Genomic DNA, 16950 nt, shown 5'->3' with positions numbered 1-16950 from the left:
AGTGTAATAAAACTCCAAGACTCAACGTCTCCTCTTAATTTACATACTAGTTATTTCTAGCAAATTCTATACATTAAAACTTATGTTAAATGAATAAAAAGTTTGAATATAAGAAAACAATTATAATAATAATTATGTCATTGAATAATGTTTAAAGTTCATGGAGTAATTGATCGTTCGGATTATCAACCACTATTGCTACGATATATAAAGTCTACAAAATTTATAAAAACTATTTGATTAACCTTTTCATAAAAGAAGAACATATATATACTGCATTTTATGCCCAAAAATATCATCTTTTGCACCGAATTATGTAATTAAAGGCATGATATACAATCATGACATGAACAAACTAATTAGTCGCATGACAACACTCCGAAAAAATGTCAATTTACTTATCAAAATTGTGCATAGCAATATAGCATAAGAAAACAAAACAACCAAGCTAATTCAAATAAAATTGTCTGTCTTGACAATTACTCAATAACTAAAGAGGGGTATTAGCTAATTGATACTCCAAAGTAAACAGATAAATGTGATACGTAGCATTATCAACAAGTAATCTAATTGTGTTCTCAAATTATAATATAATAAAATAATAAATATTTTAATATATTTATAATTTGAATTAATAAAATTAATTATGAAAGTATTTGATTTCTTACTAAGAAAGAAGTTGAGTGCTCTTAGATATCAAGCTGGATTATAATTTGTAGTTATATGAGATACATGATTTATTTATTTTAATTAAATAATATTTTTTAAATTTTTTTAAAGTAGTAATCAACCTACCAAAAGATAATATAGATTTACAAAAGAGAATTGAAAATTTTGGAGTAGTTTAATATAAGGGGCCTCCAGGTTCAAGTCTTGCTCGGCTATGACATAACATACTCTAGTCCTGTACGATTAAGCTAAGTTCCAGCAAGAATCTTAGTCCTTGTTTTATGCACAAGGGGCTGAAAAATTCAAATGGTTGCACCAGAAGTATCGTAGAAACTTAATATAAAGATGCATGCACATATCAAAAGAAAAAACCAATCAGCAAAAAGTTATAATACCAATGTAAGTTTATTTCTCTGAGAAAAGAATCCAAATTAATTAAGTTTTAATTAGTGTAAAGCGCGCACTAATAACCAAATGTAGCTACTAACAATGATGGTTACAGTGTGAAATTAGAAGACTTGTGAATCAAGCAAAAACCAAAAAATCATCAGTTTGATAAGTTAGTGGGTGCACCAACTCGTCTAGATTTTGAACCAAGTTTTGGTCCTGCAAGCTGACCATGCTGAATCAGAACCTACTCTGCCAACCTTGAAAATCACCTTCTCTGGCCTCTGTTTTTTTACACTATAAAACCAAAGCTCATTGTACTACTCTTCCACAAACTAATCACTTCACATTTTTACAACTTTCATTCAGCTAAATATGGAAGCTTACAGCACTAGCCAATGGCGATTCGTCTTCGTCGCAGGCCTATTATTTTTCTTAGCAAATGCAACAGATGCAAAAGTTCAGCATCATGATTTTGTTGTATGTCTTCTTCTTTTTCCCTTGCTAGGAAATTGTATGTGTTTATTTCTTTACTTAATAAGTGTTTTTGGTTTGATCTGAATTAGATTCAAGCAACCAAAGTGAAGAGACTGTGCACAACACACAATACCATTACAGTTAATGGGCAGTTCCCGGGACCAACCTTGGAGATAAATAACGGTGACACTTTGGAGGTGAAAGTTACTAACAAAGCTCGCTACAACGTTACCGTTCACTGGTAAATGCAGACACCAGCATGAAATGATTCATATAATATTCGATTTTTGTTAAATATACGTACATTTTTCTTTCAAATGATGTAACTTTTTTTTTTGGACTGGGATATTAGGCATGGTGTCCGACAGATGAGGACAGCGTGGGCAGATGGACCTGAATTTATCACACAATGTCCAATTAGACCAGGACAGAGTTACACCTACAGGTTTACAGTCCAAGGCCAAGAAGGAACACTGTGGTGGCATGCTCACAGTTCATGGCTCAGAGCCACTGTTTATGGAGCTTTAATCATTCACCCAAAGGAAGGAGACTCATATCCTTTTCCTAAGCCAAAGCGTGAAACACCAATTCTGATGGGTATGTTTTGCTATTTGAAGCACCTCATATATTTGCTTGAAATGAAATCAACTACATGCATTGTCTAGTCTCTGATCAGTTGAAGTTATGATTTAAAATGTACAAGTAAATTTTATTGTATTATAAATTTTCTAAAAGGGAATTGTCGTTATGATCAGGTGAATGGTGGGATGCAAACCCAATCGATGTCATACGAGAGGCTACAAGAACAGGAGGAGCTCCCAATGTCTCGGATGCATATACCATCAATGGTCAACCCGGTGATCTATACAAATGCTCCAGTAAAGGTTAATTTGCTTCTATACTTGTCTACTCAGAAGTTGTACAAGCAGAAATTCTTGTAATATTAACAATTGTAGTTTTTGTTATTCAGGCACGGTGATAGTTCCAGTGAGTTCTGGTGAGACCAACCTCCTGCGCGTCATCAACTCTGCACTCAACCAACAGCTTTTCTTCGCAGTGGCCAACCACAAACTTACAATTGTTGGAGCGGACGCCTCTTATGTCAAACCCTTCACCACAAAAGTACTCATGCTAGGTCCGGGCCAAACAACGGATGTACTCATTAAAGCTGATCAGCCACCAGGTCGTTACTACATGGCAGCGCGTGCTTATGCAAGCGGCCAAGGTGCCCCATTTGACAACACCACTACTACGGCCATCCTCGAGTACAAAACAGCAGCTTGCGCTTCTAAAAACTGTGCCACCACAAAACCTGTTTTCCCTTCTCTCCCAGCATTTAACGATACAGCTACAGCCACAGCCTTCACCGCCAGTTTCAAAAGCCCAAGACAAGTACCTGTCCCAACTAAGATCGACGAAAGCCTCTTCATCACAGTTGGCCTAGGTCTTAACAAATGCCCACCAAAGACCAGAGCTAGAAACTGTCAGGGTCCCAACGGAACTCGCTTTACTGCCAGCATGAACAACAACTCATTTTCTCTTCCATCAAACACCTCCATACTAAAAGCATATTATGATAAAATTCCTGGAGTTTTCACTACTGATTTTCCAAAAGTTCCGCCAGTGAAATTTGATTACACTGGTAATGTAAGCCGGTCGCTCTGGCAACCATCAACCGGGACTAAAGTTTACAAGCTCAAATATGGTTCCACAGTCCAAGTTGTGTTACAGGGAACAAGCATATTCACAGCTGAGAATCATCCAATTCATTTACACGGGTACGATTTCTACATTGTTGCAGAGGGATTCGGAAACTTCAATCCTAAAACCGACACATCTAAATTCAACCTTGTTGATCCACCTCTTCGTAATACAGCCAGTGTTGCCGTCAACGGATGGTCTGTCATTAGATTTGTTGCCGATAATCCTGGTAAGATTAATTACTACACAAGTCTTCTTTTCTATCTGATATATACTAGTTTTTATTGAAGGCCTGCAGAGCCAACTATGATACTCACACACACATGTCTCCACTGATACTAGTTCTCCATATGTTTCGAAAAAACAAAGTCTAATCATATATTGTGTCACAGGGGTTTGGATTATGCATTGTCACTTGGATGTTCACATAGGCTGGGGATTAGCCATGACTTTTATCGTAGAAAATGGAGTCGGAGAATCACAGACCTTAACGAAACCTCCACCAGATTTCCCCAAGTGCTGATCATGATGCTACCAAGTTATCAACAACATAATCATTCAGTACAACAAACATGATTATTTGAGATGGACCCTGCTTTACTTTTTAATGTTGTCTGCTCCACATTGGAGCTAGTTATGATTTGTTTTTTCAATTCAGAATCTTGATAGATTAAACCAGGTCGAGATAACATATGTAGTAATTTCAAACTTCGACCAAACATATATCTGTTAGGATTAGACCCCATTATGTATGTTGGTTACATTTGTATTGCTTTACTCTTTAGAGCAAATGTAGTATAAAAGTTTTGTGTTATGCTATACAACTTTCTATCCAGTACTGCATTTGCATCTTAATACTCGACGAAGATTGTAGAAGATATATTCAACTCTCTTTTAATACAACAAACCAAACCACTATGACTGATGTAGTAAATCGGGCACACAAAATCTCACGTAGCAAATCGTTTCAAAATGCTAAATTATCAAGATATTATTAATTATTTTTTCATAAATAATATAATTTATGCGCAGATAAAATCTCACATAACAAATCGTTTCAAAACTAAATTGTCAAAATATTGATGATTGTTTTCTCATAAATAATACAATCTCTTGTGCTGTAGGTGAATCCTTGAAAATAAAAAATTTATTCAGAGCATACTAAAAAGCTCTTTAGAGCATACTTTTGATATACAAATTGAGAGAGATAGAATTACTCATAAACAAAATTCTCCAAAACAGTGATTAACTATCGTTATCCTGTATTGATTTCCGCATACAAATCGAGATAAATAGCATTACTTATAAACAAAACAATGACTAATTACCATTGTCTTATATTAATTTTCTTGTAATTATCTCATAAATCAAGTGAAAATTAAAATCGTAAAATTTGACAAGAAATTGGTAATCGAATTAATCAGGATACATATCATCGTCTTAAATTTCTTTTCGACCAAACGTGAAAAACATCAAATATGAAATGAACTTTGTATTGAAAGCTAGTACAATATATATCTACTGTTACAACACGTGTCAGACTTCGAAAATAAGATTTTTGTCAAGAGGACGCGTGTCAGTTTTTAGACTACTTTGCTTGCTTTCATGTCTTGTGTTTATCCATATCTATCTGATGTATATACTATGTGCTATATTCAATGTGCCATACTCCTGCGTCAATGACACAACTCCAGAGTTCAGACCATAATTTACAAAGACCGTTAAGATATGTATAAGTAACATGTATTTATCCATTCAGTACGGTTGAAGTTGCATTCGGATATACAATAGCTGCTAGGTGTTGTTTGCTGTAAGATAATTATTGTGTTAAAATTTTTCATTTCATGGTTGTCTCAAAGGTTCAAATCGGGAAAATTGACTAATAATGTGGCATAGTTGGAGTAACATAAATTTGTTAAAATATTTATATACACATAAAGTGATTGTCAAACCGTATTGATAAAGTTTATTAAATCTTGCTGAAGAAGATTTGCACAGTTTTTTGAGAAAAAAATTTAATCAGAAAAACTTGTAAAACTTATCGAGTAAGACTTGTAAAACTTATCGAGAAATACTTGTAAAATTTATCGAGAAAGTTTTATAATACTCAATGAATAAGATTTGAATAGTTTACTTAGTAAGACTTGTAAACCAATTACTATAAATAGCTCATTTAGCTAATGAAATGAGATACGACTTTCTCTTCATATATTCTATTCTCCTATACTTCCTCTACATTAAACATAACTAATATTTTCAGTCAAGATTTATAACACGTTATCAGCACGAGTCTCTGTCAACTGAAGTTTTATTCTCGAAAGAGCTACGACTTATTCTGACCCACGAGTCTCTGCCAACTGAAGCTTTATTCTCGAAAGAGTTACGACTTATTCTGACTCACGAGTCTCTATCAACTAAAACTATTTCATAAAAGAGGTACGATTTCTTTTACTCATTTTATTCTAATTATTGTTACATTTTTATTTATGTTACTAATTGAAATCTATAAAGATGGTTATGCCGTCAAATAATACTATAAAGATGGCTTTACCGCCAAGTAATACTACTATAAAGATGGCGCTGTCGTCAAGTAATAATCAAAAGTTTTCTGGCCGGCTATGCCGTCGTAACTTTTGTATAAAGTTATTATTTCAACTTGCCTATTTAAATATTATGTGACATATTATATCTTATTTAAAATCTATTTAAAATGGCGAATCTTGCAAAATTAGAGTTTGTTGTCTTGGATGTTTCGGGGAATAATTATTTGTCATGGGTCCTTGATGCGGAATTACACCTTAGTGCTAATAGCCTAAAAGATACTATTGATCCAGAAAAAATCTCAATTGTTGAACAAAATACAAAAGCAACTATCTTTCTTAGGCATCACATCCACGAAGATTTAAAATCTGAGTAACTCACTATCAAACATCCACTCAACCTTTGGAATAATCTCGAGGATAGATTTGATCACCAGAAACTTGTTCACTTGTCATCTGCCCGATATGACTGGATTAATTTGAGTTTACAGAATTTTAAATCTTTAGCTGTATATAATTCTGATCTTTTCAAGATAAGCTCAAAATTAATTTTATGTGGTGAAAATATTACTGATGCTGAAATGATTGAAAAGACCCTCTCAACCTTTCACCCCAACACTATAATCCTGGCTCAACAATATAGGGAGCGGGATTTTCAGAAATATGGCGAGCTGATATCTCTCCTTCTTGTGGCTGAAAAAAATAATGAGTTGCTACTGAAAAATCGTCAGATACGTCCCACAGGCTCTGCCCAGTTACCTGAAGTACATAGCACGTCATTCCTGAAGAATGAACGTGGGAAAGGGCATAGATGAGAACGAGGTTATGGATGAAACTGTGGACGTGAAAATTTCCGTGGCCGGTTTCGCAATCAATATCATTTTGGTCACCTGAAGTGGCAACATGATGGTTATAACTCTGACCGCCAGAAATGGCAACGTGAAGTGCCAAATAAAAGAAAGGCACCCAAAGAAGGGGAGAACCGAGACATCTGTCATGTGTACGGATCTGAGAGGCACTGGCAACATACTTGTCGCACACTCAAACATCTTGTTGATCTCTACGAGTCATCCAAAAGGAATAATGAAAAGAGAGTAGGAACCAATTTCGCTAATTATAATCTAGTTAATGAACCAGTCAATAAGGCCTCAAATGAAATAGACACTGGTACTAATCTTTATTATGGTTTAGACGACTAGACTTCATATGTATTGTCTTACATTACTTATTTCCTTTGTATTTTACTTATTTCCATTATGTACTCATTTTATGTACTTGTTTCATGTTATTGTTCTATGTACTCGGTGTTTTTTTTAATAAAGATGTTTTTCGTTTATATATGTATAGAGATGGAAGATATATGCATTGTTGACTGCGCAACCACACACACTATTTTACAGAGTCAGAAATACTTTTCACAGTTGACTAAAACAACCTCACATGTTTGGACGGTATCGGGTACATCAAAAATAATAGAAGGTTTTGGAAAAGCTAATTTTTTTTCTACCAAATAAGACACACATACACATACAAGAGGCTTTATACTCTAGCAAGTCAACAAGAAACCTACAAAGTTTTAAAGATATCCGTCTGGGTTTCACGTTGAAAATACTAATGAGAATGAAAAAGAATACCTTCTCATCACCTCAAACACCGTTGACAATAAAAGGGTCTTAGAAAAATTCCACTCGGTTTCTTCAGAATTATATGTTACGAGTATACGAGTTCTTGAATCTCATAGTGTCAACATCCCCAAAGTCATAAACCCAAAACTACTTTTTCTTTGGCACGAAAGACTCAGTCATCCAGGAGTATCTATGATGCGTCGTATCGTTGAAAATTATGTGGAACATCCTCATAAAACTCAAAAGATAATATCCCAAGATGAACTTCATTGTTCAGTATGTTCCTTAGGAAAATTAATTGTCCGACCATCCCCAGTTAAGCTTCAAACTGAGTCCCCGAAATTCTTAGAAAGAATTCAAAGTGACATTTGTGGTACTATTCATCCATCTTCTGGCCCATTTAGGTACTTTATGGTTTTAATTGATGTGTCAACTCGATGGTCTCATTTATGTCTACTTACAACCCGAAATACGGCATTTGCCAAATTACTTGCCCAAATAATTAAACTTCGAGTTCGATTTCCTGACCATCCCATTAAATCAATCCGACTAGATAATGCTGCTGAATTTACATCTACAACTTTTAATGATTATTGTATGTCAGTAGGAATCGCAGTCGAACACCTGGTAGCTCACGTACATACGCAAAATGGTTTAGCATAATCCTTAATTAAAAGACTTCAACTTATGGCCCGTCCCTTAATCCTAAGAGCAAAGTTACCTATATATGTTTGGGGTCATGCAGTACTTCATGCTGCAAATATAATTAGAATAAGGCCTTCTGTTTACCACAAACAATTCCCTCAAGAATTGGTTCTTGGTCAAGTACCTAATATATCTTATTTAAAAGTATTTGGTTGTGTTGTGTATGTACCTATATCACACCACAAAGAACTAAAATGGGACCTCAAAGAAGAATTGGTATATATATTGGTTTTGATTCTCCATCTATTATAAGGTATCTGGAACCATTAACTTGTGATATTTTTACCGCTCGATATGCTGATTGTCGTTTTGATGAATCTATGTTCCCTACATTAGGGGGAGATAAAATTTTGCATAAATTAAATTCAGAAATATCATGGAATGCCTCAAGATTAAATGCTATTGATCCGCGTACTAAACAATGTGAATCCGAGGTTCAAAAAATTATACAGATACAAAATATTGCTAATTAAATGTCGGATGCATTTAATGATTCTAGACATACTGTGAAATCATATATACCTGTTGTTAATGCTCCGGCCAGGATTGAAATCCCTGACAATAAATCAATTTCAGCGAAATTGATTGGTGATTCAAAGTCACGCCAAAAGCGTGGTACACCAATTGGTGCAAATGATATTGTACCACGAAAACGGAAATTGAATGGAATTGCCCCAGAAGTGGCAAAAGTTTCAGAAAATACCCCAGAAGTGGTATTGCCTTTTGAAGTGGCTGTAACAAAACTCCCAAACGTGGGATTGCCTTCAGAAGAGAATGTTGCTCCAGAAGTGGCACATGCCCCAGAAGTGGAAAATGCTTCCGCAGAAGCAAAGGTACCTGAAAACTATGAGATCTCAATAAATTATGTCCATAACGCGAAATTATCGGATCATAGGAGTATTGAGATTGTTGATGTATATGCTTTTTCTGTGGCATCTGATATTATTATGAACTCCGATCCTGAACCACAAAGTGTGGAAGAGTGTCGACACCGAGATGGTTGGCCAAAATGAAAAATTGCGATTCAAGAAGAATTGCAATCCTTGTGCAAGAGAAATATATTTGGACCTGCAGTCAAAACACCAGCTGGTGCAATCTCCGTCGAGAATAAATGGGTGTTTGTACAAAAACGATATGAGAGAATTGAAATTGTGAGATATAATGCCCGGCTAGTAGCCCAGCGATTCTCTCAAAAACCTGGTTTTGATTACCAGGAAACATAATCTCCTGTACTAGATGAAGTTACTTTTCATTTTCTAATGGGTATGGCATGTATGGATGCATACCTATATGGATCACTTGATAATGATATTTATATGAAAATTTTTGAAGGATTAAATATTGAGGACACTAAGCCTCGACATTTATATTTTGTTAAATTATAACGATCATTGTATGGTTTGAAATAATCTGGTCGTATGTGGTACAACAGGCTTAGTGAATACTTATTAAATGATGGATATGTTAATAATCAAGTGTGACCTTGTATTTTTATTAAACAATCATCAACTGGTTTTGTTATTATTATTGTATATGTGGATGATTTGAATATTATCGGTACTACTGAAGATAATATTAATGTTGCTAACTATTTGAAAAATGAGTTTAAAATGAAAGATCTTGGAAGAACGAGATTTTGTTTGGGTATACAGGTGGAGCACTTATCTTCAGAAATATTTGTTCATCAATCAAACTACACTGAAAAGATTCTTGATCGGTTGTACATGGACAAAGCTCATCCACTAACCACACCAATGGTTGTTCGATCACTCGAGCTTGAAAAGGATCCTTTACGCCCTAGAAAACAAGATGAAGAGGCTCTTATACCTGAAGTTCCACATCTCAGTGCAATTGGTGCTCTCATATATCTTACAAACAACACACAACCTGATATTGTATTTGCAGTGAACCTGTTGGCAAGATTTAGTTCTGACCCTACTAAAAGGCATTGGGATGGAATCAAACATATATTCAGATATCTTCGAGGGACAATCGATCTTGGACTATTCTTCCCAAACAATTCAAGATCGCGGCTAGTTGGATATGCAGATGCTGGATACATGTCAGATCCTCACTTTGAAAGATCACAAACAGGTTACCTCTTTACATATTGTAATACTGTTATCCATTGGAAGTCTACAAAACAGACTATGGCTGCAACTTCATCAAACCACACAGAGTTACTAGCAATTCATCAAGCAAGCAGAGAATGTATTTGGCTAAGGTCGGTCATTCAACATATACGAGAATCATGTAGATTATCAAATATTTTAAACAGTCGTACAGTTTTATTCGATGATAACTCGGCCGACATCAAACAACTTAAGGAAGGATATATTAAAGGGGATTGAACAAAACACATATTGCTAAAATTCTTTACACTCATGAACTTCAAGAAAATGGTGATATTAATGTTCAACAAGTTCGCTCATGCGATAATCTGGAGGATATACTTACAAAATCATTACATACATCAACATTTGAGAAGCTGAAAAATAATATGGGTATGCAGAGTTTAAAAAATTTGCTACATCAAAATGTCAAAATGTGAGACATTTTATTCAGGGGGAGGCTGTACTCTTTTTCCTTTGTCAAGGTTTTTATCCCACTCGGTTTTTCCTTGCAAGGTTTTAACGAGGCAGTCAATCTTTGCAATAACTCGCATTTGACAATCAAGGGGGAATGTTAAAATATTTGAATAAATATAAAGTGATTGTTAAATCGTATCTATGAAGTCTCTCAGATCTTACTGAGGAAGACTTGCACAGCTTTTTAAGAAATAAACTTAATCAGGAAGACTTGTGAAACTTATCGAGGAAGACTTGTAAGACTTATCGAGAAAGTTTTGTAATACTTAATGGAGAAGATTTGAATAGCTTATTTAGTAAGACTTGTAAACCAACTACTATAAATAACTAATTTAGCTAATGAAATGAGATATAACTTTTTCTCCATATATTTTATTCTCCGATACTTCCTCTATATTAAACATAACTAACATTTTAAGTCATGGTTTATAACAAAATTATTTTAATTAGTACTTTTAATGCGAGTACATGAGTTTGATTTTGTAATTAAATCTTAATCAATTAAGCAATGTTACGTGCTATTTGAGAATAATTTTGGAATTTAATTTGAATATTCTCTAGCATTTTTTTATTTTTAATTAATTTTTTATTAGTTCTTACAATTTAGTTTCCTAAATTCTCTGCTAAATAGTTTCCTGTTTTTTAATTGTACATAGTCATTTTACTATAAATTTCACCATTACTTTTTATAAATTTAACTTTAAAAATTATATTAATCGGGAAAATTCTTTTTAAATGATATCTTATAGAATTGGACTCGCATGGGAACTAATTCAAATGTATATTAATTATCGTATATACAAATATATATTAACTATATTAGATTTATTTGGGTTAATTTTTAAATACATGACTCATGGTATTAAAATGTATCTGTTTGGTTACCAATTGTAAATTACTAAATTTTATTCATTTTAGTCGTTAGTTTAAAAATTAAGTTGGTCATGTGTAAAAATTAAAATTTTGCATCAACTTGAGTTAATGATTAAATTGAGTAGGATTTGCAACTAGGGACTTTCATTGATACATGTACGGTGTTTGATGATTAATCTGTTTTGTTACTAATATAATTTATAATTTTATGAAATTTACAGGGGAGGCATAGCAATAAACTCATAACGAGTTGAGATATTTAATAGTACTCATTTATATTAAATTTAATTTAATAGGGTAGTTGTGTTATAACAATTATGTATGTAATGTCTGATAAATGATTAATAAAATTAATGAATATATTTAATAACAAAATTAACATTCAGATTTCGCATTCCTTTTATTACATGATATACTAATTTTAATAATTTTTTTATTATATATGCATCTATTTATAATATAAAAACTTGCTAGTTGCTCAGCTTTGTTTCCGTTAAAGTATGAGCAAATGATGAAATGGGGTTCGTCATGCATGTTTTCACATTAGAAGATCTTGTCAACACCTATGTTCAATGGCCAAAACTATTTCATTATACATGCAATTAGCAATTAGCCCCGTCCCCTTGTATATTCATTATTTACACATATTTCAAAAATTTTATAAAATATAATTTTATAATATTTTTTTTTTATTTTTTTTAATAAAATTAAAGTTTAAACATAAAAAAAATATTTTAAAAAAAATTATAAAAATATATTTTATAAGAATATTAAAAAACGTATCAAAAAGTAATATATATAATTTAATGGGATAGAGAGAACAGTAGACTACACACTTAAACTGTATTCTTAAACTTGATTAAATATTTAATTATTAGAAGCGCGCTGCTCCTGGGGGCGGAAAGTTAGAATATAATTCTTCTTATATCAGTGTGCTTAAATATTCTCTTCAAATTAGTTCGGAAATCAAATTATGCTGGCTTGAATTAATAATGTAATGCTAATCAAAAAATTTGGTTTAAAATTATAGAAACCTATTCTAATCAATTTTAACAAATAACAATAATAAATTTCACATCAATTTATAAACACCAAACTTTTAGGTTTCAAAGCATTCATTTATTTTTGTGTAATTTTATTTTGAAACATCATAATTCTCATTCATAACTGTGTATGATTCTGCTAAAAAAACCGTTAAATATTTTAGATTGTTTTTAATATTTCAATCTCATAATAAATAGTTGTGGAAGATAAAGCCAATAACAATTTTTAAACTTATTTATTTATTTATTATTGATCATTGAATATTTATTAGTTTCTCAATTTTATTATTGAAAAAAATATAATTGTAATGTGATATATACGAACTGCATGACGCACTAAACTGAAACCAGTGAGATAGTCAAACTCAAACCACCACATACAAGTCAAAACCCAATTTTGACACTTCAACCTAGAACCATCGCGTCTCAACCAGAACCCAGCACCCAACAATACACAACGATTTTTCTTATTATGTGGCATCCAATAAATTTAAAAATAAATAAATTTAATATAACTTGATTAATTATTTTTTAAAATTATAGTGAACACCTTTTCGTAAAAGAACATCTCAATTTAGCATAATAAATTAAAATTATAAATTTTCGTGTTAATTACTCTCTGAACAAACCCAGGACACAAATTCCTCCGTATCATACAATACTTCGGCGCCAAGAAAAGGACGTGTATCGAAATGATAAACCCGTGTGTATCATGAACTTTCCATGCCACGTTTCACAATAACTGGTCCAAAATACGCCACGTGTCCAATCACCTAATAATAAAATATTTGCGTAACTGAAAAAGATATTTATCTACAAGGCTCTAGAGAAGGCTACAAAACATTGTTTTGAGACCTCTTTGCCGAGCATTTCTTGTTTTCTTTATTTTCACACACTTTAAAGTGAGAAAACACACAATTAAAGTAAATCTTGAAGGTTGAGGTTGGTGAAACCCTAGGTATTTTCGGAGGTGGTGGAATCGAGTTTAAATGCTGTCTAATCTCGCTCAGAGGTATGTTTAGTTGGTCAATTTTGTGGGTTTTTAAGTGTTTTTGTTGAATTTTTGGTTAGGGTTTGGGGATGATTGGGGATTGCTTTGCTAGGTGTTGTATTGATTGTCTAGTGCTCTGTTCTTCTTGCCTCTCTCTCTCTCTTTCCACATCTCTCTCCCCCACTCTCCTCCTTCTCCCTCCATATCTCTCCCCCCTACTCTCTCTCTCTCCCCCCCCTCTCCCTCCATCCCTCTCTCCCTCTCTTTGTCGCATGGTGGTTTATAGTGTAGTTCTGTAGTATATGTTCGTATTGAATTAGGTTATATTTGATTTGTTACAACTTACAAAGGGTTTATATGGTGAATTTAAGTGGCATATGTTTGGAATGGTGATTTTAAAACCACTTTTATTTGTATGTATATTGTGATTGTATGCATGTTTAGTAGCGGAGACATGATAAAAATAATTGTATTTATTGGCATATGAGACAAGTCCAATTGTATAATTGGTTGTTTTTTTAATATTAGTGCAATGTCGAGGCTTGAATATGTATAGCGAATAGCGATTATAGAATTAGGTGAATTAAGATATTCTAAGCTGAAAGGTTTCTGATCACTGGTGTAGGCCTCTGCTGTTTAACTAATTTTCGCGGGCCTTTACTCGTTAATTGATTTTTCTAGTTTTGGATTTGTAGAACATGGTTAAAATGGACCGCCAGCATGTTTATTCTGTTTCTCTTTGGAACTGGATATTAAATTGTTTATGCAGATTGTTTATTGTGTTGATTTTGTTTGTAATTAGATACTTTTCTTGTTCTTTAGCTAAAAGTGTCGTTGACATTGTTTTGCAGAAGCTCTATAATGGGTGTAATTAATCAGTCATCAAATCTGGGAACCGTGCATATGGGTGATTCCAGAAAGAGGAAGTCACGAAGCGGAACCAAGGCCAAAAGTGTTGCAGAGACGCTTGCTTTCTGGAAGGATTATAATGAGAAGCTTGGTGCTAGTGCTAGACCAATTCGTAATGTTCATGCCAAGGGGTCAAAGAAAGGATGTATGAAAGGGAAAGGGGGTCCTGACAATACGCGTTCCAACTTTAGAGGTGTGAGGCAGAGGACGTGGGGTAAATGGGTTGCTGAAATCCGGGAGCCTAGTGGGGGTAGTAGGTTGTGGCTTGGCACATTTCAAAATGCAGTGGAAGCTGCTCTTGCCTATGACGAAGCTGCAAGAGCAATGTATGGCTCTAATGCTCGACTTAATCTACCAGATTATAGTTCGTGCAAGGAGTCTTCCAGTGCATCTTCTCCCCCTAGCATATCATGTTCTGATTCAATACTTACTAATACTTCTTCTAACCACACCGAGGTGTGTACTGATAAGGACTCGAAGGTGGGGATTGATGATTTTGAAATGAAGTGCAGTGATGTGGAAGGTGAGTCGAAAGCCCCCAATCACAAGGAGCTAAAAGTGGGGATAGACAATTCAGAAAAGAAGTTCAGTGATGTGGAAGGTGAGTCAAAAGCCAATAATTGCCAGGATCTCGCGGAAGTGGAAGCTACGATGCTAAAGAATGAAGTGAAAGAAGAACCTGTGGAGATTAAGAAAGAGCATGAGAAAACAAATGAAGAGGCCATATTTAACCTTGAGCAGGGTCTCTTGAAGGGTGAAATGTTTGATGTGGATGAACTTCTACAAAGTTTAGACCCGGGTTCTTTTCCTGGTGAGGACAGTAGTAACAGCGGATGGGGCTACAACAATGATCACGACATGGCTCAGTTCCTGCAGGACATTGAGCTTCCAGGAGACCCCTATAATTTGTCTATCCAGTCACAGTATTCTGATAGAAGAGCTCCTGAAATGTATAATCAGCAGACGGTGGATAATCATGGCCTGGACTTTCTGTTACCCGGGAGGCCGGAAGATTTTAATTTTTCACTGGATGAGTTCGGGCTACTCAATATGGATGCCAATCCAGGGCTTGGAGAGTAAAGCAGTGCTCAGTGATATGATATAAGCTAATCAACTTTGGGTTGTCTCACCGAGTTCGCATGGACCATGAAATGAGCCATTTTCCCATCTTTGTGGTGATTTAGCACCCAAAACTGTGTTCGTTTCATTTTGATCCTTTCTTTCTTGTTGCTATTTGCCTGTTCTGCTGTCAAGATCACTAGTTAAGTAGACAAAGCTGGTTTTAGGCGGTTAGTTGGTAAGATATTTTGCTGCCAACAATCTGCTGTGCTTGAATGTTTTAATGGGTATCCTTTATGTACATAATCAACCGTTAGTGTTTTACTAATTTATTGTCTTAGTGTTTTGCTAGTTTATAGTTTGGAGTTTAAGTCATAATTTCTTACATATGTATACTATATTATAATAACCGGCACCAGTATAATAATCAAAATGAGCTATAATTTGGTTTAACGGTTATTCCTTAATTTTGATTATTAAAAAAATAAATAAATATGTATTATATATCCGTTAAATTACTAAAATATTAAATTACTATATACATAGTTTATTTATTCTATTAAATTATAATTATAGTTTATTTTATTATTAAAAAATAAATAAATAATGTTATATATCCGCTAAGTTACTAAATTATTAAACTATTAGATATAATATATTTATACTCCTAAATTACGATCCCATGTTATCTTAATATTTTTATTATAAATTTATAATTATTATATATTTATATAAATATTTTAAATTATAATATAATAAAATAAATAAATTTTTTAAATATTAACAGGAACTACATGAGTTAAAATAGTTTTTATTAAAAGTTCCCCTCGCCTTGTCATGTTGCTCTCCAACTTGATGACTTCGTTCGAACCTTAGGCGTTGTTTGGTATTTTTGTTATAAATAATTACAACAACTTTTAATCTAAAAATTGGTGTTAGTAAAGCATCTCCCCATATTTTAAAAATTGTTTTTATCTTTTATAGGAAGTATTTATCAGTTTTACCATCAAACTTTCTCAAAACATTATTTTTATATATTATATTTTAAAATATATATAAATTAGAAAAATACTAAACAGACATCTAATTTACCTAACAATACTTTTTCCAGAAGAACTTTTTTTGATAGCATAATAGTTTTTAATCGAACTCCCAAACGAAAACATAGTTCTGTTGTAAAAAAAATATGTGCCTGCATATATAAAAATAGGGCCGAGCAAAATCGAACCGAACCGCACAATTTCGGTTCGATTTGATTTGAATTTTTTTCAAAATTTCGGTTATAAAATTGGTTCGGTTCGGTTTTCAGAATACCGGTTCGGTTTAAACTGAATTAACCGAAATATATTTATACATTATTTTATATATAACATATTTATTAAA

The 16950-nt window shown here is 33.4% G+C and overlaps 4 protein-coding genes across 4 annotated transcripts; all 4 read left to right on the top strand.

Annotated features, from left to right (window-relative positions):
• Positions 1 to 1182: 1182 nt before the first annotated feature.
• LOC141693032 (laccase-12-like) lies at positions 1183 to 4005 on the top strand. The gene is made up of 6 exons (XM_074498013.1): positions 1183 to 1536; positions 1623 to 1774; positions 1886 to 2130; positions 2289 to 2417; positions 2504 to 3463; positions 3627 to 4005. The coding sequence occupies exons 1-6, from the start codon at positions 1432 to 1434 to the stop codon at positions 3755 to 3757; spliced, it is 1722 nt and encodes a 573-aa protein (XP_074354114.1). The 5' UTR covers positions 1183 to 1431; the 3' UTR covers positions 3758 to 4005.
• A 1939-nt stretch (positions 4006 to 5944) lies between these two features.
• On the top strand, positions 5945 to 6973 carry LOC141691337 (uncharacterized). The gene is made up of 3 exons (XM_074496067.1): positions 5945 to 6147; positions 6418 to 6538; positions 6671 to 6973. The coding sequence occupies exons 1-3, from the start codon at positions 5945 to 5947 to the stop codon at positions 6971 to 6973; spliced, it is 627 nt and encodes a 208-aa protein (XP_074352168.1).
• A 2741-nt stretch (positions 6974 to 9714) lies between these two features.
• LOC141691335 (secreted RxLR effector protein 161-like) lies at positions 9715 to 10455 on the top strand. The gene has a single exon (XM_074496066.1). The coding sequence runs from the start codon at positions 9715 to 9717 to the stop codon at positions 10453 to 10455; it is 741 nt and encodes a 246-aa protein (XP_074352167.1).
• A 2984-nt stretch (positions 10456 to 13439) lies between these two features.
• LOC141692600 (uncharacterized) lies at positions 13440 to 15923 on the top strand. The gene is made up of 2 exons (XM_074497491.1): positions 13440 to 13620; positions 14451 to 15923. Exons 1-2 carry the CDS (start codon positions 13598 to 13600, stop codon positions 15586 to 15588), a joined length of 1161 nt encoding a protein of 386 aa, XP_074353592.1. The 5' UTR covers positions 13440 to 13597; the 3' UTR covers positions 15589 to 15923.
• Positions 15924 to 16950: the final 1027 nt, after the last annotated feature.

Source organism: Apium graveolens, chromosome 10 (assembly GCF_009905375.1).
Source record: "Apium graveolens cultivar Ventura chromosome 10, ASM990537v1, whole genome shotgun sequence".
NCBI classification, from domain to species: Eukaryota; Viridiplantae; Streptophyta; class Magnoliopsida; order Apiales; family Apiaceae; genus Apium; species Apium graveolens.
This window is presented reverse-complemented; position numbering and strand designations above follow the sequence as displayed.